This window comes from Solanum pennellii, chromosome 7, assembly GCF_001406875.1.
Source record: "Solanum pennellii chromosome 7, SPENNV200".
Classification (NCBI taxonomy): domain Eukaryota; kingdom Viridiplantae; phylum Streptophyta; class Magnoliopsida; order Solanales; family Solanaceae; genus Solanum; species Solanum pennellii.
In genome coordinates, this window is record NC_028643.1 from 1,035,651 (window position 1) to 1,062,095 (window position 26,445).

At 32.3% G+C, this 26,445-nt stretch overlaps 3 protein-coding genes across 3 annotated transcripts in view; 2 read left to right on the plus strand and 1 right to left on the minus strand.

The window, feature by feature from the left end:
* LOC107026468 (serine carboxypeptidase II-2) overlaps positions 1-2,290 on the minus strand; it is a 7,194-nt gene extending 4,904 nt beyond the window's left edge. The window contains exons 1-2 of the mRNA XM_015227441.2: positions 1,935-2,290; positions 527-634 (exon numbers count right to left, since the gene is read on the minus strand). Coding sequence (XP_015082927.1) covers positions 527-634; positions 1,935-2,187 — 361 coding nt within the window. The 5' untranslated portion in view covers positions 2,188-2,290. The remainder of the gene's footprint in view (positions 1-526; positions 635-1,934) is intronic.
* An 8,870-nt stretch (positions 2,291-11,160) lies between these two features.
* Positions 11,161-20,707, plus strand: LOC107026207 (autophagy-related protein 11). Its single transcript, XM_015227090.2, has 5 exons — positions 11,161-13,019; positions 14,381-16,058; positions 17,211-17,428; positions 19,538-19,751; positions 20,036-20,707. Exons 1-5 carry the CDS (start codon positions 12,076-12,078, stop codon positions 20,447-20,449), a joined length of 3,468 nt encoding a protein of 1,155 aa, XP_015082576.1. The 5' UTR covers positions 11,161-12,075; the 3' UTR covers positions 20,450-20,707.
* A 1,292-nt stretch (positions 20,708-21,999) lies between these two features.
* LOC107025734 lies at positions 22,000-24,966 on the plus strand. The gene is made up of 4 exons (XM_015226489.2): positions 22,000-22,121; positions 23,502-23,934; positions 24,172-24,357; positions 24,616-24,966. The coding sequence occupies exons 2-4, from the start codon at positions 23,637-23,639 to the stop codon at positions 24,858-24,860; spliced, it is 729 nt and encodes a 242-aa protein (XP_015081975.1). The 5' UTR covers positions 22,000-22,121; positions 23,502-23,636; the 3' UTR covers positions 24,861-24,966.
* The last annotated feature ends 1,479 nt before the right edge of the window (positions 24,967-26,445 follow it).

Here is a 26,445-nt window from a genome sequence, read left to right on the forward strand (position 1 = left end):
CCCCCCCACCCCCAAGAAAAAAAATATTAGTCCTTTCCCTTTAAAATTTACAAATACAACCATTACAAGAATCAAATGTAACCATATCAATAATCTCTTTGGCATCAGATCAATCAAAAAGATACCAGATTGAACACAATATGCCTTGATTCTCCAATGATGTAATTTAAGCTTATTTTATTTTGGACCATCTACAACCACATGTGAAATCCAAGAACAACTATAAAGTCTGCCCATCACTACACTGCTAAAGTTTTCTTCTTAAGGTTGGACACACTGAAGTGAATCCCGTGAAGTGGCCTCATTAATGTAAAAGCATATGTTATACATCTCATAAAAGTGATATTTATGACGAGCATGCTTAGAAAAGTAAAATCCCTCCACATCAGCATGAGTTTTTATAGAAAAAAGAAGGGGGTATCGCGAAACATACCGATATTTATGACGAGCATGCTTAGAAAAGTAAAATCCCTCCACATCAGCATGAGTTTTTATAGAAAAAAGAAGGGGGTATCGCGAAACATACCTAAGTTCCAAGAGTAAGGATTCCAATAGAGGGTCTTCCCGTCTTTCTCAATATGAAAGGGTCCAATTTCCTCAGCTAACCCAAAGGCAATCGACGAACATCCTGGACCTGTAAGAACCCATAATCAGTAATAAACAAATCATTGGCACAGTCAACCACATTGAGCAACCATTTTATTGGAGGAAAATGATCATCCAACTTCAACCATATGTGAATTGATGACTCTTCAACACTGACAAAGCCGGGATATTTACATAAGGGGATTCAGAAGTAGCAATATTTTAACTCTTTCGCCACTTCACTAGAATTTTCTCTTATGTCAAGAGGATTCAAGAAAAAACAAATTATTTACTATTTCCAACCTAGCTCTGCCACGACTCTTTTAACTTTTGTTATATACAATAAAACAATCAAACAAAGACAAGCTTAAAGAGAACAAGAAAATGTAATCAAACAAAAGAAAAGGCATAATGTGCAATCTTTCAACCCCTATGCCACTTCACTAGAATTTTCTCTCATGTCAAGAAGAATCATCAACTTATATATAACCGAAAAACAAATTCTTTATTGTCCTATTAACACATCATATTTTTTTCAACAAAATCCCCTCTTTCTTCAGCCTAGTTTCACCGTTGCTCTTCAATTTTGTTATATATACGGCAAAAGAATCAAACAAACAAACAAAACACAAGTCAAGGAGAATAAGAAAATGTAACAAGAATGCAATTGTAAAAATATAACAATTGATCCTACTCAAACTCAAAAGCTAACTCTTGATGGGAGGATTATCCAAGTCCATATAAACAACCACCAATCCATTCCCAACCAATGTAGTACTCTAAACCACTCGAACACTCCCTTCATGCCCAGGCCCACTTGAAGCACGGAGCCATTAATACGCCCCAGATACCATGTAAAGATATAGGACTTGAACCTAACTCAACCCCAAAAGCTAGCAAATCACCTGTACATTCCCAAACCAATGCGGGCTCTAGCCCACTCTAACAAACAGGATATATATAACGGAAAAAACGAATTCTTTATTTTCCTATTAGCACATTATACTTTTTCAACAAAATCCACTCTTTATTTTCCTATTAGCACATTATACTTTATTTTCCTATTAGCACGAATTCTTTATTTTCCTATTTTCCTATATATGTTATATACAACAAAATAATCAAACAAAACAATAAAAACCAACCTAACACAAGCTAAAAGAGAACAAGAAAATATATCTGTCTTACCTTACTTTTTCAATATGTCGCAAAAAGATTATCTTTTTACAATTCCAACATTCCATATAACAAATTTAAGTTTATTTCTTAAACTCCGTGCAAAGTAGAACATAAAACATACAACACAATCAAACAAAAGAAAGGTTAAAACTTTGGGATGAGCTGCAAACCTCCATTGAGCCAAAGAACAAGAGGCTTTGAAGATGGATCATCAACAGCTTCAAAAAACCAATAAAAAAGTGATCTTTCAGAATCCTCATTTACAGTAACATAACCAGAATAATGTGCAAAGTTCACATTAAACCCTTGACCAGGAAGCTTAGAAACTCTGTCTAATTGTTTTTGTGCATTTGGGTTTACAGAAACACTACCAGAAATCAAAAATAAACCAAGAACAACAAAAACCCAAATGAGATTTAACATTTTCTTGGTGAAAATTTTTATGAACTTGTAGAAAAATTGAGGATAATGGGGTATATAAAGATTGTATTTTTTTTCACTTTTTTAAAAATGGTGTCAATTATGATTTTGTTAACGTAACGATTAGATTTGTCGTTGCAGTGTCGTGCACATGATTCATGATATCCTTTGTTGTTTTTCTGAAAGTTTTTTACGTATTTCAATTAATTAATCGAATAAAAAACATAAATTATATATTTTTAAGGTAAAATTGTCATTTGTTTCTTATAATTCTATATTTACAGAAATTTCTTAAACTGTACAATAATATAAGCGCTGATACATTACTTTAATGCACGAGATACATTAATCGTTAAGTAAAATACATTATATTTTATACATGATACACTAATCTGAAGTACATTTTATACGTAATACACTAATCTGATGTGCGCGATATATTAATTTGATCCGCGAGATACGTTAATTTAATGCGCTGATATATTAATCTGATGCGTGAAAATAAAGAATTTTGGAATTTATAAAACTAATAGGGGATAATGGTATTAAAAGAACTTAAACGTGGGATTTCTGCTATTTTCCCTTAATTTTATACATAATATGTGTTACTTTTAACGGTGTAGTCAAAATTTAGAGTTTATAAATTTAAAATTAATAGTCGTACATATTTAATAATTTTTTATTATAAGTTTAGAGTTTGAATCAAAGTTATCGAATCGTAATTAACATACTGACTCGTACCTTGATCACTTCCTACTAGCAACAAATATCAAAATAATTTTATATCAAATTTAGAATAAATGAGAAAAAATCATTTAGTATTTATGAGAAATTTTAACGTGAGATCTCATAAATATTAGAAAAATTTTGTCAAATTTTACAAAACTACAAACACTTAAATTGTATTTTAGTCCTATGTTTCTTTTTTACGCGTTATATCTAAGCTAGTATTTTTGTCATTCAACTTTAAATGTGTATAAAATAGACATTTAAATTTATTCTAAGTCGAACAAATAGTCCTATATTACAATCTTATATGTATTATATTATATAAAATACGTCTTCTATATGTATACATATTCAACTTTATACGAACTTAAATATTCGTTTTTTGGTTGTTGTGCACATGATAACCCTGTTTTTGTTTGTTGTGCTGATTAAAAAGCTATGTTGCTTTTATGCAATGATTGTTGCAACTTGCAACCTCACTTATGTATGATGGAAACGTGTATACGGTGCAATTGGTTTTGGACAATGATTTTCTTTTACTATTATATACTCCGTCATATTTTAGAGATATAATATATAAATATAAATATATCGTTTTATTTGACATTAACCGTTCCAATTTTGAGTATATATGAGTGTATGTAATTGAATTTGAGTATATATGCCCTAGATGACGTTCTATGCGATTGACGTCTTATACGTGTTGTGTCACGTCTACTATAATAGTCTTGTGAACATGCATATATTATTTTGATCTACGTGAAAGTGTTCAACTAACCACTCTTCACTTGTCGTAACTCTACCCAAAACACTGGCATTTCTATAAGTGTCAATACTTACATATAGAATAAGTAGTAATACGTGTTATATTGAAACTTAAACATATAACTGAACTGCAGAGACAAACTCCTATAGTTCCACTTATTAGCTAAGTTGCTTGGACTCGCTAAAAATTTTGTCGTATTCTTCACAAATATACAATATTTGGAGGATCTTACACGCGACCCGTCGACAGTTTTGAAGAGTCCGAGCGACGTAGCTTATTAGACTCCTATCATTTTTTTCACAAAACTACAAGACATTTCATAAAACTCCAAAATACACATTTCAATGAATCTGCAATAAGCAATTCTCCATCTTTTCTTGAAGATCTAAGTGCCAAAAAATGCCCAAAAACCAACTATGTATCCCAAACCAACAACAGCAAAGAACCATACTTTCTCAACATCTGTTTCCCCTTCATCATTTCCTGATGTCGTCGTTGTCGTTGTCGTTGTCGTTGTCGTAGTCGTAGTCCTATCACCAACACATGGTTCCAAAGGAGGACCACAAAGTGCAACATTTCCTTGAAAAATTGTTGGATCAACTTTGGTTTGAAACTTGAGTACTAGTAGGTATTATCAGGAACTTGTTCGATAAGTTGAAGTGCGCGCAAGCTGGTCCGACACCACGATTATCAAATTATGCATTGATCAAGACAAAAGAAGCATTTGGAAGTAGAGTTTTGGTCCTTGTGGTGTCAAGTCAATAATTCTTTTGGTAAATGGACTGCTCTCTAAGTCTCAATCACTTCAAAGAATCACTTGTCTGGCTAAATATTTTCTACTTTCACATTAGGGCTTGTTTTGAAGGGCTTATAGTCAATCCCGAACGTTAAGTTTAGCGTGTTAAAATTAGCGTCTAAAATAAATCAATTCAAATAGGTGCCTGGTGACTAGTGTCACACTCCAAAATTTAACTTATTTTTTTATATGTTTACTTTTTTATATTTTAAATTTCGTTAAAAATCTGACTCCACTGCTAATATAATTGATGGAAAGTCTTGGTCCTTGTGGTGTCAAGTCAATAAGTCTTCTTGTGAATGGACTCCTAAGTCAATCACTTTAAAAAAATCAATTGTCTGACTATAAAAATGCTGAAAAATACGTAAAATAAGTTAATTCAAACAAACGCTTAGTGTCACGACTCAAAATGTTATGCAATATTAAATGGGCCATGCCAAATTGTGGTGGATTTATTGACAACTTATCACACACAGTTTTTTTAAAATATTCGACAAGTCGACAGCTTTTGATAATTTAACATATGTACAATTAATCTTAACAAATTTATCGGTCTTTCGTAATTTTTTGAAAAATTAAGTAATACATGCAAATTTTTTTCAGTAAGGCAAAAGTTATATATCAATTAAGTAGATTCACAATCTTTGACTCATTGAAATATTTCGAACTTTTGTGTTACAGACAAAATTAATTTATGACCATAACTTATATCCGATAGGTAAAAAAAAAGTTTTTTCTAGCGGATTTTCTAAAGTAAAGGATTTTTTTGAAAAAAATTATTAAGCGCGGACCAAAAGTTCAAAATCATCGTTTACGAAGGTCATTCATGTAATTTGCTCATTGAAACATCTACATGTATGTCTAAAGGCCCATATGAAATTTGGGCTTTAATTGGGCTACATGCATGGTCTTGGACAACTATGTGATTGAGCCCAATAGGCCTGTTTTTTCTTTGGGCCAATTATGATATTGAGCCCAATAGGTATGTTTTTTCTTTGGGCCAATTATGAGATTGAGCCCAATAGGTACGTTCTTTCTTTGGGCCAATTATGAGATGAGCCCAATGGATAAGCTCTATATGGATTTCAAAACTAAAAAAAAAATAAAAATCTGAAATACACGTCTTATGTTTTCCTTATTTCCAATATCTCCTTTTATTTCTAAAAACCTATAAAATTTCTCATTTCTCTCCTAATGTATTTAATGTTCCGAGCTACACATTAATGTATCTGAGCCAATATTTAATATATCGGAACTACATATTGTGTATCCGATTTATTTTATAATGTATCCGAGCTAGTTTTTGATATATCAGAACTACATATTATATATCCGATTTATATTGTAATGTATCCGAAATACTCTTTAATAATATGAAAGGTACAAATTTCAAGGTATTATTGTAATTAGAAGAAAAAAATAGGGATAAAATATAATTTACTCTTTACGGAATTTATGTAAATTTATTTATTTAAAAAAAAAACAGATCCAAATTCAAATTCAATTTTTTTTCCAGGCCACCTAACTTTAGCCTTTTATTTATTAAAAAACATTAAAGTAAGACTTCATTTAATTTATTCACCTTTAGTCAGAAGTATACTACTGATAACTCATAATGATCTTAATGAAATTTCTTCACAATTTCTCACATTAACCCTAAAAACTTATAATATGAGAATATTTCAGTTGACTCCTATAACAAAAATAGATATTTTATTTTACTTATCGATTTTAGTAAATTAAAGGAGTTATATTATTATTTTTCTGTTCTATCCTTAGTATTATAAATAACTATTTAAAATAACGGCGAACAAATTTAGAATTTCAAAATATCATTAATAAGGTTAGTTTAGTAAAATTCACCTTTTATTGAATGTTTCTTAAGGCGTGTGTTAAGTTAACAGAAGTCAAGTAGTATGAAACCGAGGAATTATATATTTAACTATAAATCGAGCAATTAAAATAAGTTATGAATTCAATTGCATGTTCAGAATTCATAAACTTTAAATCTTAATTTCACCTCTGGCATATACGAATCTTGTGAATGAAGAATCTTTCAATTAGGAATATTTTATCCTTTTTATGAATCTACCATGACGTAAATTTAAATTAGTCAGATTATTAGACATCAAATATTAGATATTTAAATTAAATAATAGAAGAAGAAACTAAACTTGTCCTTCTAAATCTATTGACTTGTGCAAAAATGACTTCATTGTGTGTCTTTATTGAAACATTCCATTCCATTTTATTTATTTTTTTCAATATAGAAACAAAGTACTTGCTTGTACTCATAGAGTTTTTCCTTTTTTTCTCACTTGTATATATATAATATATACTTTTGATGGCCCATAATGTTTATATTAAATTTCTTCACCATTTCCCACATGGAAATATATTAGTGTATAATTAACTTGTGCAATATTAGAAATTAGAATTCTTTTTAATAGATATTTTAATAAGTCAATTGATTAGCTATTTGATTTTTTATTTTATTGGTGAACGTTTATTTTCTCGCCTTATAATTACATTTCCATTTTTCTTTTCGCTTACACCTTTTTAAAAAAGGGACACTTTCCATGAGTAAATTCTTAGAAATTTTTTTTTCTTTTAAAAAAAAAAATCGATTATAATTGGACAATGAAAAATATTTTCAGTTGATGATTTTTCATGGTGTTTCCTAGTTAGATATAAGTTCTTTTGATTTTTTCTTTAAAAGAAAACATAACAAACTTTTCATAAAGTTCGAATAAATCTGATTAAGATCGGAGAAATCTTATTCACTCCACAATAAAAAAAATAAATTATTTTGGGTAGTGATGAACTGACGGGATGTGCTGAATTTCATCATCCTTAGTTAGAGTTTTTGAGTTTTGGTCTTGAGAATAAACACAATCACGATAAAGATCAATTTTTTTTCTCTTTGATGAGCCTTGTACAAAATAAATTCAAATTAGTTAGAATTTATAAACGAATATCAAATATCGGGTGAGATTTTTTTTAAAATCGTAAAAAGGTGGTTTGTGTCCCTTTCTTAATTTTAATACTTTTGGATGCAACAATGTCTCCATCAAATTCAACATATTTGATATTTCCATGTGAGTAAGCAGCCATGTTATTTTATCTCTACTCAATGATAGTTACTTTTAGAGGTTCTTTCATTTCTTCTTTTATAACCCTCTTTATTCCTTTTTTTAGGGTTTGGGGTGGGGTGNTAAAGATTTCGTATTTAAATTCTGACAATGTAAAAAATCGTGACAAGGGAAAGATTATTCATTTAAGCTCGTCTCATGCAATATATGCTAATCTGAATATGTTAGATTAGTGAATTTCACATATCGAATGGTTATATAAAATATTGACAAGCAAATGAAATTAAAGTATTCGATTAATTAAATGTTTAATCTCCTCAATCCAATACCATATAGACTAAAATCATAATTTATCAATAATTAAGAGAATAAAAGTGTCAGCAACCCTAGATATACGATGGAGTTTAGATAACTTGAATACTTTTTATGATTTATATTATTTCTTTTTATAAAATTATGATATGTGTATATATATATATATATATATATCGATTAATTTTAGTATATACTTTATTTGTCACGATTATAGATATCAGGTAATTTTATTCCTTGAATTATGATAAATATTTCCTTTAAGTGTATTCTTATTTTTAATTTATATAAAAAAAAATTCACATCAATCATCAAATATATTTATGAAAAAAATTATAAACAAATTAAACTTACTAGAAAAAATAGGGAAAAAAAAACAAACATTCCTCATATGTCACCATTATCTTGAAGAAATATTGACTTGTTGATGATAAAGTGAATTATAAGGTTTCAAACACGTAATTAACAAAAGTTTGATTTAGTTTTAATTAATATAATAATTAATTAATTGAATGCACGTTATAATATAAAAATGGCGTATTGAAGTTCCAAGAAGATAACGTGTTAACATATGAAAACTTTTATTATAATTTTTTAAAAATATTTCTTTTAATACATTGATTAGTTCAAATTAATTAGTTGTCCAATTTTAAAGGTATTTAAAATTCGAAAATAACTTTTTATTTAGTAGAAAAGAGAGAATAAATTTTGCATATATTTTATTTGTATATCTTATTATAAAATTATACTGAATATATTATTATTGTAATTATTAATTAAAGTCCAATTGTGGAATGAATACAAACTTTAATCAGATGACTTATCAAGTTTAAGTTTTATGAAAAATTTATTACGTTAGTCTGTAGTAAATTCACAAGAACTCATATCTAACTATTCGTGCGAGATTCATCGATTTTTTTCACAAAATATACGAGAAATTTTCTTCTAACGTTCATTTTCAGTATAAAATTTGTAAAATATAATCAAAATTTTTCTACGAATTTATTAGTGAAAAATATTTCCTTTTATTTATAAGAAGTAGCGGGATGGGAAATTTGCGTCTTATTAATAAAACAAAAATATAAATAATTAATCAAATGAACTACTAAAATTTTCGTAAAAAAATTCTAATTTCTAATATTGCACAAGTTATTTACTCTAATATATTTATTATTTAAGTCATTTTGTAGATTCTATCTGGAAATTATGAAGAAATTTCATGCAAACATTATGGGCCATCAACAGTATTTACATGTGAGAAAAAAAAAAGTCAAAAAAGAGATCTTAAAAGAAAAATATATATTGAAACGTATAATATATATTACGAGAGTTCGAGTGAATTTAATAACTTTAATTTAATTTTGTATATATCTTAAAATACTCATTTGATATATATAAATTATCAATTTCAAAGTCAATAAGTTAAAAAAGTAAATTTTTCGAATTATAAACTTTAAATTTTAATAATAAATTTTTCTATTTAATCAATGCCATTATAAAAAAATTGACATAATTATAAAGAAATTTAACGATACATATTTAGAATTTTTTATAGAAAATTTAGAATTCTTTTAAAAGAAATAGTGATGAAATTTAAATGAAACTTGATTCCCAAGCCATTACAAGTCAATTAATCAACTTTTTCTTTTTCTTTTCCTAGTCATAAAAAAGTGAAAATTTTTAATTTTTCCAACCTATTGTGTGAACGTCACATAATTATTTAATAGGAAAATAAAATACAAATCATAATTTAGCTTAATAAATATTTAAATATAGATTAAAGTAGTAATATGATCTTTTAGTAGTCGTTTGATATCAAGTGAATGTACTCTAGAAAAGGAAATATAAAAGACATACGTCGTATAAGTCAAATTCAATTTTAATGTTCGAACGTATTAAAAAATGTTACGTGACAATCGAAGTTAGGTCAAATTTTATTCAGTAATGATCAGATCAGACATCGTCTTGAGTCACATCTGATAAGATTATTCATATCTATTGACTGCTCTGCGTAATGAAACAAATATTGTCTAGCTTCATAGTGATAATAACTTTAAAATCAATCTATCGATCGAATAGTCCTTGTCTATAGCGATTTATTTAATATCAAATATTAATACGTTATATGGATCCAATATAAAAATATGTTAAATGCAATACTAAGAAAAAATTAAAATATACTTATTAGTTATTAACCTAAAAAAATTTAAAGAAAAAATATTAAGTTATAATACTTATAATATATTTATAAAAATCAAAGGAAAAAATAACTCTCTATTTTTCCTATATACGACCGATTGGAAAACCCCAAAGCATTGAGTAGAAAAATGTAGAGTTTTTATTTATATTTTTATATATATATATATAAATGATAAGAACAAGATTCCAAATTTTAACAATATTTTTTAAAAAATAAGACTATTTCATGGTACAAATGAAATTATTATTCTTTAAAAATAATAATAAAAAGTTCTTCTATCTTACATTACGAAAGTGTGAGAGTTGATAAATGATCAATTCAAAAAAAGGTTAGATGAACTGAAAAAATATCGAGGAGAGATAATTTGATATGATATACCATATTTTCAACTTACAGAGAATATGATCCTAAATAGGAAGATACAAAGGTTACAAATTAGGATTAAAAGTTATTAGGTAGTTAAACATTATCTCGCTTTCTCGTAAAATATGTTTGGTGACAGTTTGGATTCTAGGTATCACATGTAGTTTCTTATTTTTCGATTTCGATTTCTATCATAACCTAGTAATGCTTATGCTTTGTAATCATATTGTTTTCCGTTGTTGTTATTCCTTCTACATTATCGTATTTTTTTCTTTCAAACTGTTTTGAAATAACTTTTTATAAATCAAACAACTCTGCATTTATAAAACAACAATAAAATTCACACTGACATACTCACTATCTTCATCAGATCCCATCGATAAAATTACACTAAATATATTTTGAAAAAACCGCTTCTAATTTCATATACTAACAAATATATTTAGAATAAATAAATAATGGTACAAAACCATATAGATTGATGGATATCCAAAGTCACAAAAAATTATTAAAAAATCACAATACCAAGGGTACTAATGTAAATTCACTATCCACAATTATTGGTGGTTTAATTTTTACAAAAATTACTTGTATTATATACAAACCTATACATACATATATATATATATATCAAAACAAATCATTATCTTTTTTTTTTTTTTAATATTATTATTAATAAAAAAATAAATTAAAATACAGCTGAAATTTACCTCTTCTTTCTCTACAAGGATTCTTTGTTTTTTTTTTCTTTTATAAATCTTGTTGAAGAACTCATCAACTTCTCTGCTCCATTCCTTAAACACTTCCTTCATATTGAAGGATTCTTGTTTTTTGATATAAAAAATTTACCCACAAACAATTTTTTTGCATTTTTTTTGAATTTTTTTTTGGGTTTATTGAGCCAGAAATTGTCTAGAAGAACAAGAAAACACAGAACCAAGCAACCAGATAACCCCTTTAAAGAATTAATTATTATTGTTAAAAGGGAAAAAATATTTGGGTTTTGTGTTAAACTTGTTCTGACTCAATCTATTTGTTGGTTTTTGTAGTTTAATTTTGTTAAAAATTGCTTTTTTTTGTTTCGTAATCTGTACAGTTTTTTTTTTTGGGTTGTGTTTGGGTTGAAGAATCGTAGATTTCATCTGGGTTTTGTGAGAATTTGGGGTTTGTTGAGGTGGGGTTTTTGAAAAGTTGATTTTTTTAATGTGATTTTGGTGATGGGGTGTTTGAAATCTGGACGTTGGTGAAGAATTGGTAAGTGGGTCGTTGAGATTTTGGAGGTTCATTGCTGAATTCGTTTGTGGGTCTGCTGAAATTGTGTTTGTTTGAAGGAGGAAATTGAAATATAGGGGTCTTGTTTTTGGTGGTTGTTTATGGTTTTGGGTGTATTTGGGAGGTTTTAGTAGATTTCAGAAAGATTGGGTTTTTTTCTGTAGCATACAAGAATCTGATTGGGTTGAGGAGATCCCTTTTGGTTTTACCGGGTTTCGAGTAATTTGTGGTTTAGATTGGGGTTATGGCACATTGACATCTGTTTGAAAGATTAGCTGGGTGAATTCTTGAGGATTTGGGTCTTGAAGTTGTGATTTGAGAGCTTTGTTCTGGTTGTTTGGTTTGAGTTTTGAGGGATAAAATGAGTTCAAATGCTTCATCTGGTGTGGTACAAGCAGGGAAGCTTTTGGTTCTTATTGCTGAGAATGGGCAATCATATGAACTGAATTGTGATGAATATACTCTTGTTGATGCTGTCCTGCAATACCTAGAGTCTGTTTCTGGGATTCCTGTTGGTGATCAGCTTCTTTTGTGCTTAGATGTGAAACTTGAATTGCATTGTCCCCTTTCTACTTACAAGCTCCCATCGGATGACTGTGAAGTTATCTTGTTTAATAAAGCTAGAATGAGAAGCAATGCACCACCTCCATTACCCGAGCAAGTTGAGATAATTGATATTCTTGAACCGACATTACCATCGTCCTCTCATGACCCCCACCCTTTGGATGATGCTACAGACCCTGCCTTAAAAGCTTTGCCTTCTTATGAGAGACAATTCAGGTTCCACTTCCAGCGCGGTCATGCCATTTACAGCCGTTCCCAAATGAGAATCGACATTTGTGAGAGGCTATCAAGTGAGCAGAAAGTGCAAGAGAGGGCGTTAGGGATTGCTAGGGGCAACCTGGATCACTTCTATGGGATGATACTTCAAAATTACAATGACTTCTTGAAGTGTTATTCCCAGCAATATCGTAGCCATACTAACTTGCTGAATAATTTTGGAAGGGATATAGAGAAGTTGAGGGCTTGCAAACTTCATGCTGCTTTGCAGACTGCTAATCGCAAGTGTTTGCTGGATTTCGTGAAAGAAGAGAACTTGCGGAAGTTGGCAGATGATTGTAATAGTTCCCACAGGCAGTTTGAGAATAAAGTGTCTGAATTCAAGCTCGAGTTTGGTGAGCTAGAGCACAATGCCAAGCATTTATTTTCTACGAAAGGTTCACATCTTATAAGGGAAGTCGAACTAGCAATCAGAGACCATCAGAAGTATGTCAGTGAGCAGAAAAGCATAATGCAGGCTTTGAGGTTTGTTCTCTACCTCTTTCTCTCTTGTTGCTCTTGCTGTGCCTTCGCTTGTCCCTCACTCACCCTCAGCATGCGTATCCATGAATCTTAATAATTTGCATGTGTTGGGTAACTGCCAATATATCTGTCTTCTGCTAGAGACAGTTTTCTGTTTGGTAAATGTAGGTTATGGTGATGAATATACTTGTAGAAAAGGAAGTTCTGGTAATGAATTTATAGTCGTTTTTGCTAAGCGATGTACTCTCTCTATAAAAAATGTTATTGATACTTCTTTGGCATTTAAAACAAGTGATACTTCCTTGGCCTTTTGACACCCTTGCAAGGCTTTTGGGTTAACAGCATCTCAGTAACTTGATTAATTTTAGTTCAATGCACTTACCTCTGTAGTAATAAACTAACTTCTTTAGTAACAACAGTCTAGTAGGCGAGGAAGGAATTTTGTCATAACATTGTGTCCCAACTAGTAAGGGCCTCAATTCCTGTTTTCATCCGTGTTACAATAGCAGCATGGGGCTTCATCCGGCTTTATATTAGTAATATCTGTCTATGCTAGTTACTTGAGGATGTCATATTGGTTATGCTGATTGCTCAAATGAGCTAAAATCGAAGTCACATGTGAAGTGAAGGGGTGAAATCTGATTTGGAAGTTCTTGAACACTCTCATTCGTTGTTCTTTTGTCTTGTTTGAGTTCTAACGTCCAAGTTTGAGCTTTGTATAAATGAGGTCTCAGATTCTTAGTATATTTTACCATCCTCCTCATTTTAAGCTGATGCATTAGCAGTGGCGGAGTTATGATTTTCTATAAGGGGTTTCAAAATCTGAAGAAAATAGAAACACGAAGTAGCCAAAGGGGGTTCAACATCTACTATATATACCTAAAAAATATATTTAAACTATGTATAAATAATATAATTTTTCGCTGAAGGGGGTTCGGATGAACTCCCTGATAGGGTAACTCCACCCCCGTGCATTAGTCTGATCATTAGTTTTTTTTTTCCAGTGGGTCGTCCACAAGTTCCAGTCTTTCAGAGATGAAGGTAGTTGATATATGACAACTCCTTATACAATTTGTTAAAATACATCCTAGTTCATATGCTTTTCTTTCTTGGTTGTCGATATCCAGTAAGTTGGAACATGTAAGAAGGTGTTCAGGATGTTTACAAAGATTTTGTCGTTTTTAACTATGAAGTCTAAAAGACTGTAGGATGGCCATTGAAATAATTGGTTTACGGACATCCGTGTCTTTACCTGGATATAGTCAATATCTTTTTCCTTGGATAAGAAAGACTACAAAATTCCGCTTTTAATGTGCTGTTTGTCTGCCTTTTAATGATTGAAATTCTGTTAACGTTATATGCAGCAAGGATGTGAATATGGTCAAAAAGCTTGTGGATGACTGTTTGACCAATCAGTTATCATCTTCCCTCCGTCCACATGATGCTGTTTCAGCCTTGGGACCAATGTATGAATGCCATGAGAAAAGTTACCTTCCTAAGATGCAGGCTTGTGATGGTGAAATCTCCAATTTGGTTGAGTTCTGCAAGGATAAAAAGAATGAAATGAACATTCTTGTTCATAATTACATGCAAAAGGTAGCATATATCCAGTACACCATCAAAGATATACGATGCAAATTTGCTGTTTTTCAGGAAGCTTTGAGGCGTCAAAGTGATTTATTTGAGCACTTAAAAGTGGTCCGAGGGATTGGTCCTGCATACAGGGCATGCCTTGCTGAAGTGGTAAGAAGAAAAGCTGCAATGAAACTATATATGGGAATGGCTGGGCAATTAGCTGAACGGCTTGCAACCAGGAGGGAAGCAGAAGTTCGTAGAAGAGAGGAGTTCCTGAGGATAAATAGTACATACATTCCCCGGGATATTTTGGCTTCCATGGGACTGTATGATACCCCTAACCACTGTGATGTCAATATAACTCCTTTTGACACTAAATTGCTTGACGTTGATATCTCAGATATAGATCGCTATGCTCCTGAGTATTTATTGGGACTCTCTTCCAGAACTGAAAAGCACGGGACCTTAAAGAGTCCCCTTTCCATGTCTAATGATGGTTCACATTTAGCGGAAGCTGAGATAACTGACTTCACTGAGAAATTTGATTGTGAGGAATTACTTCAGGGCTCAGATATTCTGGATATTGCTGGAACCAGCAAAATGGAAGTGGAGAATGCAAAATTGAGGGCTGAACTTGCTTCTAAAATAGCCTTTATGTGTTCTACCTGTCCTGAATTTGATTATGAATCACTTGATGACAGTAAAATTGATAGTTTATTGAAAGAAGCAAGAGAGAAAACCTCTGAGGCTCTACATCATAAAGAAGAGTATGAAAAACACCTCCATTCTATGCTTAAGGCGAAGCAAGTTCAGTGTGAATCTTATGAAAAACGGATTCAGGAGTTGGAACAGAGGTTGTCTGATCATTACTCGCAAGGGCACACACATTCTGCTGATGAGGGTGTATCTAACTTAACTGTTTCAGCTGTGAAGAATGATGACAGCAAATCAGATGTGTTAGGTGTTGGAGACGCTCACATGCCTTGTATGCCTGCTGAAGTCATGGATGAGTTTTCTTGTGCCTCTAGTTCATCAAATATAAAACCTGGCTCTAAACAAATCAAGGAACAAGAAGGCTTAGATGACAATATGACAGATTCCTCTGGTATGATTAACCCTCAGTTGGATTCATCTATGCTAGATACACACCGTGATGAAGAGCATGAGAACTTCCCCGCGAAAGACAAGAAAGACACCACATTGGTTGGTGGAGATATGGCACTTGCGACAAGTTCCATGGCTGTGAGCATATCCCAGGCTCAGACTGACATACCTTCTGAAGTAACTGCTGAACAAGGTTTGGATGCTAAAGCTAAAGAGGATCTTCTCCTGGAGTTGCAAGGTGTCCTGGCTGATAAATCAAAGCTGCTTGATGAAAGCGAAAGCAAGGTGAAATCCTTAACAGAGGAGATAGCCAAACGGGTGAGGGAGTTGGAGATCAGAGGGAAGCTTCTTGATGAATCTCAGGTTTTCTTTAGTTTCCCGAACTTTTAAATTTCTGGTAACTGCTTGGAATTATCATAATCTCTGGAGAATTACAATATTCCTGAAAGTATAATCTTCATGTTGACTCATACAGAGTTATAGCCTCCATGGCTTGTCTTCCATATGATTTGTATTTTTTGGGTTATAACTTTCTCTAAGAGCAATTGGTAGGAGGATCAAAGTAAATGTCGTGTCTTCTTGTGCAATAATAGATGCCCTTCTACCTCCCAAAGCTTGGACAAATGAAGAAATCACTTAATGTTGCGCCTGTTAGGATTTGAACGAGACCTCATGGTTATGGATAATTTAAGGATGTATTTACAAAATTAGTGCCAAGGAATTAGGTTATCTAGCTAAATTGGTGCTCCGGGGGAAACATTTATGCATGAACACTAAATGGATGTCTGTATGATTTGTGGGTTTGTCTCAATATGTGGTAGACCAAATCCTTTATTTGTTGGTGCTTATTGAAGTAAGCTGACTGCAGGGCCTCTCTATGAATGGTTGAATTAACATAAATTGGAAACTCTTTCCATGAAAGAGGGGGAACCTAGTTGGAGAGCGAGTTTCTGCCACTACTGCGTTCGTTTTTCACTGTGTCTGGATGTTGCCTTATTTGCTTCTGATAACTGTTGAACAAAATAAGAAAAGCTACAAAGCCCCTTAAGGAATGAGGAGATGCCTTAAAGGCCAACCTAGAAAGAAAGAGAATTATTGAGAGAACGGGAGAAGCATTATGTACTTGTGCGGAGTCTGCACATAAAACTCTTAAGAACTTGGGAATGTTTGAAACTCTATGATATAGTAATTTGTCATTAAAATTTCTTTTGTCATCAAATATATTAATATATATAGTAATAATGAGGAAAAGGATAAGTAAAGAGTACTTAATTTTGTGCATATTTTAAAACATAAATAAGGAAAGAAATTTAAAAAATTGAGGAAAAAAAGATAAATAGAGATTCTGATATAAGGGCGCCACATCACTGTTTCCATTGCAAACCTTATATATAAAGATATATAGAAGATTAGCCTGTCTGGTATGATCAGCTGTATCACTGCAATTGTTATCTCATGATATGCTAATTTATTTAATGACTTTTTCTTAATCTTTTTCCATTGTTGATTTGCCAGATGAACTGTGCTCATTTAGAAAATTGCCTTCATGAAGCAAGAGAGGAAGCTCAAACGCATCTGTGTGCAGCTGATAGAAGAGCCTCTGAGTATAGCGCATTGCGTGCTTCTGCAGTCAAAATGCGTGGCCTCTTTGAAAGATTGAGAGTATGTGTTTTGTCCGGTGGTGTGGCTAATTTGTCCGAGTCCCTGCGTGCATTATCTCAATCTTTATCCAAGTAAGCTCTTGCCATAATATCTTCACCCCACTTGACACTGACATTTGGTGATGCATGACAGAAACTTATTTATAAATACTTTCTAATTGTTGATGTTGATACATGTTTTAGATGCAAGATCCATTGGAAAATAACAATAGGTGTGAACATGGCTCAAGTGCAGAGTTCACAGAATAACCCCGTTTAGTTAGTTAATCAATTGTGCTCTGCTAATTGCCTAATTCGTTATCTGAATAATTGATTCAACTCTCGTCCAACCAAAGATGATAAACAAGTACATAGATGAAGGTGAAAACCCCCAATTAATCAATTGAGTTCCGGGACTAATGCAGGAAATCATTGAAAACTTTACTCGCTAAATTTTTCTTATCTTTTCCTTCATGGGGTATGTGTTAGCACACTAACTATATTAAACCTATCAACTTTGTTATCTTATAATATGCTGGTGCAAAGTGGCTGAGGTACTTTGTTGCAAACACATCTCTTAGGTAAGGTAAATAATTTTTATAGTAATGAGAAATCCCTCAAACAAAAAAAATATATTCCCCCAGTGGAAAATGAGAAGAATCCCTCATAGAAGTGATATGCCAAAAAATAATGAATCTGTAACAGAATATAATTTGTAAGAACGACATCCAATCTTCTATAAAACTATAGAACCTCGTGAATGTACAAAAAAAGAATCTAGGAATGAGAAGGTTGTTCCTCAAAAGTATAGTCATTCTCTATTCCCTCAGAGGCTCCTATTTGTTTCCTTTTACCCCCATCAAAATGAGTGCTGGTGAGGTAACATCCTGTGCTCTTCAACTTCATTTCCTCCTCCTAAATCTTCAACTGGAGAGCGCCTCCTCCACTGTGCCTGACATCACCTATTGCATCCTGAGCCATCTTAAAGTCTCATACCACAGATGAGTGCAGGACAATGTAGGAGGAGGTGATTAACATCTTCACCTCAAAACTTACACATGAAGCACCAAAAACTATTTTCTTTTATATATTCTCTGTCAAAAATTTTCCGTTGCTTCTTCAATTTCCAAGTGAAATTCATGTTCCAACGCAATTTCAGCTTCCAAATACTTGTTTCAACTTCAATTTTAAATGCTGTTTTTTCAACTTCATCCAGATATTGAGCATCATATCTGCTTCTTTTTCTCATACTAGTAGTGCTAGTGTTATTCTTGTAATTTATTGTTCTTCTATTTTTGTAACTACTTGCAGTTTCTTTAGCTGATGTTACTGTTCCTTTCTTTCCAAATGCATTGTAATGCTTTCTTTAGTATATGTCATGGCCTTTTCACTTATTTGATTTCCTTTTTCAAAACTGCTTTGGAATGCTTTCTTTTTCTTTATTTGAGCTGAGGGTCTATTTGAAACAACCTCTTTACCTCCACGGGGTAGGGGTCAGGTCTGCGTGTTCACTGCCCTCCTAGACTCCACTTGTGGGATTACACAAAGTGTGTTGTTTTTGTAACCAACTATGTCCAAATGGTTTCTTGAATATATTCTATTAAAAATGTGTATTTTATCCATATGTTATACAAAAAGATAAAACTATCTGGAGTACTCAATTTAATCTCGCTCTTATATGATGCTCTGAGAGTTAGAGAACTGACGTGCTTTAATTTGCCAAGAACAGAACAAGTGGAGCTAGAATGTGAATACAACAGCAACACACCCAGTGTTATGCCACATGTGAGGTCTGGGTACGGTAGTGTACCTAAGACCTTACCCTACCTCTTAGAAATAGAGAGGCTGTGAATAAATAGAACAATTATCTGTCCCCCCCCTCCCCCAACCACCAAATGGGGGAACTAAATGTAACTAGGGAACAATTGCTGATATTATGACATGTCCGCCCCCCCTAAAAAGAGAGAACTAAACATAACTAGGGAACACTTGCTGATGTTATGACATGTTAGTTTCTTCAACTTCATTTATCTCTTGGATTAGTAAAAGGTTCAGTATTAGGGCAATGATGATCATTTATTGGTCAAGTGAACAGTCTGTTGGTTTGCTGGTGGAGTGGAATAAAAATCGATGGTTATTATTTTAAATTATGCATTCTTTTCGCTAATAGTGGCTGATGAAGTTAAATTGATTTGTTTTTAGTTCAATAAATGAAAAAGAGGAGGATGGCTCAGCTGAATTTCGGGAATGCATCCGGGTACTTGCTGATAAAGTTGGTGCATTATCAAGGCATCGAGCAGAGCTGGCTGATAAATGTTCCAAATTTGATGCTGCGAATAAGCAGGTATCAAAGGAGTTGGAAGAAAAGAAAGATTTGGTTAACACCCTCTACAAAAAGCATCAACACGAGAAGCAGGTAAATGATATAACTTCTTGTATTCTATTTATACCTTGCTAAAGTGTGATTTGTTTCCACTTCGGTTTGTCTATGTTTGAGATCTTCAGTTACATTTAACACCTGAATTACTCTTAAGTTTAAAGCAAATGTTTTGGGAATGCTATGGATCTCTTTCTTATTACGAGTTTCGACAATTATAAATTACCTTTTTCCCTTTGGGCGATTTTCCTTCAAGTGACAAAAGAATTGATTCATTGAAATTCTTTGTTTGTGCTACTTATACTTTCCTAATTATTTGTCAGGCAAACAAAGAGAAGATATCGTTTGGGCGTTTAGAAGTCCATGAGATTGCAGCATTTGTTCTCAACTCCACTGGAAACTATGAAGCTATCCATCGGAACTGCCCTCATTACTACCTCTCTGCAGAATCTGTTGCTCTGTTTACTGACCATCTTCCAAATCGTCCAAGCTATATTGTAGGGCTGGTTGTGCATATTGAACGACAGACTGTGAGGTCAACACCCTCAACATCAGTTCGAGCTGACCATGATAGAGATCGTTTAGATATACTGACTTCTGACACAGGAACCAGTCGTTTGTCCTTGAATTCAGGATCAACTACGAACCCGTATGGTCTTCCTGTTGGCTGTGAATACTTCGTCGTGACAGTAGCCATGTTACCTGATACCTCCATTCATTCACCACCTCCTTCCTGATCTTATGAATCGAAATGAAAGAAATGAGGGAAGAAATCGAAATTGTACAGAATGATTTAATATAGTTCTTTAACTATTACTCTTTCTCTTTAGAAGGATTCTTTGCTTGATATTTCCTATTTGTACAGCTGATGATGAAAATCAATCAGACTTCTTCTTCTTCCTGTGTATATAATGCCTTCTTTTCTTATAAACATGTAAAATTCTGTGAATATTTATCCTTCTTTTATTAGTTTCTTGATCAAACGTTTGATGATTGCTCATTATTGTCTTAATTTTTTTTATTTAATTCATTCAGTGTTTGAAATTTATATTGATTCGCGCTATGCAGATATGGAATGTGTATAGCCTAGTAAAGGGGTAGCGCTTCGTATCATAAGTTTCTCTATTCCATCGTACTCCGCGGTGGTTGATGTTGTATTTTTTGTGTCAGTTTAACTTTGTTGTGAGAGCGATGTTAACTTTGTTGCGAGAGCTTTGTTGAATTTCTTTTACGTACTTACCATCGAATTAGAATTCGAAATTTTTGATTAAGAATCGAGGAATTTTAACTATAATCTTTTTATTTTACAAATTTATGTGTAATTAAACAATTAGTGACTCAAATAACGTCAATGTAATATAAATTCACATCAATAATTAGTAATATCACGTGATCTCATAAAACAACAAAAATAATAAAAAACCACACGTGTTATAATTTAGTTATACCTTCATTGAATTAATACATGTCTATGAAATATTATTATTTTATATCGATATTATCTAATCGATAAATTAATATTTATTAATTTAAAGAGTCTTATAAATTTATGTGTCATATTATTGAATTGATATTAAAAAGAAATAATTTTATACATAAAGTACAATGTACAATGAATCCATCATAATCATCGTAAATAAATTCATTATACATAATGTACAATGTGTGTTATTGTAATATATTTTTGTCTTAAATAATTCATTGTAAAGTAAATTCAAGAATTTAATTATTCATTATAAAAATAAATCCATTATACATAATGTCCATTGTTTCATAATAATCAGATACTATTATTCATTGCATCTTTATTAAAACCATTCAATGTATGATAAATACAAAATAAACTATAAAACCAACATAGGAAATTTTTTGAAACCATATCCGAAGACCAAAAATGACTTTTCATTTAAAATATTTCAAAAAATTAACAATGACAGATCAAATACGTAAAACATTATATGTTAAAACAAGATAAATCATTCGACATGCACTAAAAAAGATTTACAATCATGACAACATCGTAACTTTTAAATGCAATAAAAAAAAAATAAAAAATGCTAGATTTAATATTTTAACCAAAAAAAAAAAAACAATTTCACTTCTTAAATATATTGTACTTTTAAAGAATTATATCAATTCATAATAAATATTTTACTAATATGATCATATAATTATAATAATTTTTTTTTTACATAAATACCCTAAGTGGAGCCCACAACCAAAACCTTTAAAAGGAAAATTATCATTGTTTTCCCCCAAATATAAACATTTAGTTTTTTTCCTTGAATGATTTGGACTCTGCTATTTTTGTTCTTCTCAATCTACCGCCTCTTCAAGATTTCTTATTTAATCCCATATTGGGGTCTCTTCTACTTACTATTTCATCCCCTTTTAACAGTTTACAAAAAGGTGCATTCTTTTTTTCGATTTTTTGAATTTTTTTAGATAATCAAGAACTGATTTTTATGTTGATTTTGGTATTATTCTGTTGTGGGGTTTAGTTTTTATGGATATTTGTTGAGTTTTGAGTTCTGGGTATTTGAGTTTTTTGATTTTTTATGGTGATCATATGGTTCTTTATGAAGAAAAAGATTCTACTTTGAATATCTTGGTATGGTTCTGTTATGGTTTCTTTTTGTTGATTATTGTGATATTTTTAAATGATTATGCTTTGTGTTATGAGTTTTTTTTTTTTTTTTTTTGTGGAAGTTTGTCAAGTATTGTGTTATGGGAAAGATTTTGGATTACTCTAGAACTGATTATGCTGTTAATTTTTGTTTTATTCTGTTTATGGGGTTTTATTTTTTTGGGAATTTTGTGTAGTATTGACTTCAGAATGCTTTTTTTCATGTTATCTTTAATATTTTGTTTTGTGGAGGCTTCTTAACTTATGGTATTTCTTTTCCAAAGCTGCTTTATCATGTTTTTTCTTTAGTCGAGATTTTATCGGAAACAACCTCTCTACCTCCTAAGGTAAGGGGTAGGGGTAAGGTCTGTGTATGGACTAACCTCTACAGACCACACTTGTGTAATTACAATCGGCATGTTATTGTTGTCATTGTCTAGTATTGTCTTCGGGGTATTTAAGCTTTTGATGTTTTATGGTATTTTTTGGATACTTGGCTTTGATAAAGTGTTCTTTGCTGTAGTTTTTAGTTATAATTTGTTATGTAAACTTTTATTCGTAACTGTAATAAATTTTATGTGAATTTGGATCATATATTATAACGTTAAGATATGGAGATTGTCAACCTGTTGGTTATTTGTGGAAAGGATTAAGTTTAATAAACTGAGAATATAGTTAAGCTCAATTCTCATAGATTTTCATAGTGATCCTTTCAGTTGTTTCTGTCAGTTTTAGATGTAATAAACTTGGAAAAGGAAGGGTAAATACTCATCATACAACACTTTCTATTGTTACGTGATTTAGCGAGGTGAAAATGCATGTTAGTTAACTATTGTTTAGTGCTAAAAATCTATGTACAAACATATGCCATGCATCTATTAGCTTGGTGTAAACACGAGTCCTTTTGGTTGGATATACTTAATATAGAATTAGGTTCCTATACAAATTTGTACATGCTGTAATGCTGATCCTTTTGTTTATTTGTGGTACTTTTGGATTTAATGATTGGTAACTGTATTAGTAGAGAGAAAAACTTATTATCTTTTATGGACAATTATGAGCAATCGAATTTATCTAGCAATGAATAATATGCATGTGTTGTAGAGGCTATCATATGGTTTTACATGTCAGTAAGATGTGACCGTTTGTTGTTGTTATTGCAGTAAGCACGAAACAAGTCTGTTGTGGATTCTTCTTTCCCATACACTACTTGGCGGGCTGGTGTTGCTTAGGTGATTTGCAGCTTACGTCAGCTGCTTTGTTGAACGAAGCCTTTCAAGATCATCTGACTCTCAAACATGTTAGGCAGTCCTTTAGATTGTAAATGTAAAACGGATGGCTCTATCCGTAGTGAAGTTGTGGAGAAGCAGTTAGAAGGCTCACTTTTGACTCCAGTGTCATCTGTCGGGAGATATCCTGTTTTATCTAGCAAGAAGGATGTCCAGATTCTTAAGAAGAATTCATCGCATGTTTTGAGTGGAAAAGAATCTGAAAGTATGCGTAAGTTGAGGATCCGCGCTGAGACGAGGAATAAAAGTTCATTTTCCTCTCACACAATTAGCTCTTCCAGTAAAATTACGACCAAAAAGGAAAAAGGTAAGAGTAAATTTCCTTTCCTTTCAGATTTCTAACATTGATTGCTAGGTAATGTTCATGTCTGGTGCTAGGCAACATACTCAGATATACTTAATGTACTAAGGGTTTATACAGTTACCTTTTACGATCAGCATGAATAATACTTATTTCGTTCATTTCAAGAGAAGCCGTATACTTTTGTTGCAACTATTGTTTCATGAGATCTCTAACATTGATTGCAACTGACTGGTCATGCAGTTCAAGTCCAGCAAATCAAGAAGATTTCAGCTCCACCTCTGGTTCCTCCCCGCGCTTTGGCAGGAAAGACAAGGCTTCCGACCTTCACCCGTCAGTCTCAATCATCCACAAGTACCGAGGAGCCTTCAAGAATTAATGAGAGATACTTAGGATATGAAGAGCCCATCCATCATATTGCTTGGGAAGGTATGTTATTTCAAGAATTAGTGAGAGATACCAATGAGCTCGCTGTTAGATATCCTAAACTCTATCGTACTATAGATGATATGGCACAACAAGCACACCAATTTCAATGAGACAATCCTTGTGCTGTGCTCGACTAAGGATAATATCTAACGACAAAAAAGGCAGTATCACCAGCATATGCATTGCAGCATGTTTACTGGTGCAAGTTTCTGTTCTCTGCTTTAGTGCAATTGCTGACCAATAATTTGTAAATTGCAGGTTCGGATGAGAATTTCCATTCACCGCGAGTCACTTGCCCAATATGCGAAAATGATCTGTGTGACATGCCTGATGAATATGCATACACGGATGAATATAATGACGGTGTTGAGCCTTCCGTTCTCCCAAGTGTTGCTATTTTGTCATGTGGGCACGCTTTTCACGCCGTATGCTTGGATGGCATTACCCCTGAGGAGAACTCTAGTGATCCTCCTTGCTTCTTTTGTTTCAGTTGCATGTCTTGAGCCTCAATCAATTTGTTGGGGGCATTCTTGGAGCAGCTTGAAGTGTGATTTTACTAGCTGTACAGATCCCTTTATAGTTCAACTTCAACTGCTCATTTAGCAATACAAGTTTTCTGAGACTAAATTTTCAATATTATTTGTGAATAGTTTCAGTATCCTGAGTTTTCTTATACCATTTGAGTTTTATGCTAATACGTCGATCGTATTTCAAAATATTCATGAGCTAATACACACTGAAAGCTTCAATATTCATGAACACACATTTTTGGACCCTAAAATGGTAAAATAGGAGATGTCAGTTATGAATAAGCAATAGGTATTGATTGCTAAAAAGTTTCATGACAATCTGAGTTCATCAATGGATACACTAAATTTGAGCTCAAAACCTGAAAATTTATAGACTAATACACATGAAAATTCGAATAATTCTAAATTGTCATTTTGTGGCACAAAGACTCCAAAAAAGAGAGGTCCGTCATTTAAAACAATGTGTCTGATTTAATAGGTCATCGTCAATGGACACACAAAATTTGACCTCAAATGAAGTCGGTTACATATATTATGAAAATTCATAGGTTTTATAAGCCTTTCAAAATCAATGATTTACTTAACAGGTCGTCATAAATGGATCAACAAAATTTGAGCTCAAATGGACTGATCACACATATTTTAGAAAATTAATTGACTATAGCACAAGAAAATTGGCAATATCTGCGTTTACCTGCTTTGAGGCTTATTTGAACTTGAAAATGCATCCGTTTTTCCCGCGGGACGAATTGGATGCATTGCCAACGTCTTAACGGACGCCCATGAAAAATTTCGGACATTTCGTTTTGAAAATTCTGGATCACAAAAAATCCATGGACTATAGCACATGAAAATCAGCAAAATCTGCGCTTACCTGCTTTTGGGGCTCGTTTAAATTTGAAAATGCACCCATTTCCCCGCGGGACGAACTGGATACATTGCCAACGTCTTAACGGACGACCATGAAAAATTTCGGACATTTTATTTCGGAAATTCCAAATCACAAAAATTTTATGGACTATAGCACATGAAAATCAACAAAATCTGCACTTAACAACTATGGGCTCGTTTAAACTTGAAAATGTGCCCGTTTTTCCCGCGGGACACACTAGATACATTGCCAACGTCTTAACGGACGTCTATGAAATTTTTTGGCCATTTTGTTTCGGGAATGCCGGATCACAAAAATTACATCGACTATAGCACATGAAAATCAACAAAATCTGCGTTAACCAACTATGGGGCTCGTTAAAACTTGAAAATGCGCCTGTTTTCCCCGCGGGACAAACTAGATACATTGCCAACGTCTTAACGGACGTCCATGAAAATTTTTGGCCATTTTATTCGGGAATGCCGGATCACAAAAATTACATGGACTATAGCACATGAAAATCAACAAAATCTGCGTTAACCAACTATGGGGCTCGTTAAAACTTGAAATGCGCTCGTTTTTCCCGCGCGACAAACTAGATTCATTGCCAACATCTTAACGAACGTCCATGAAAATTTTTGGCCATTTTGTTTCGGGGATGCCGGATCACAAAAATTACATGAACTA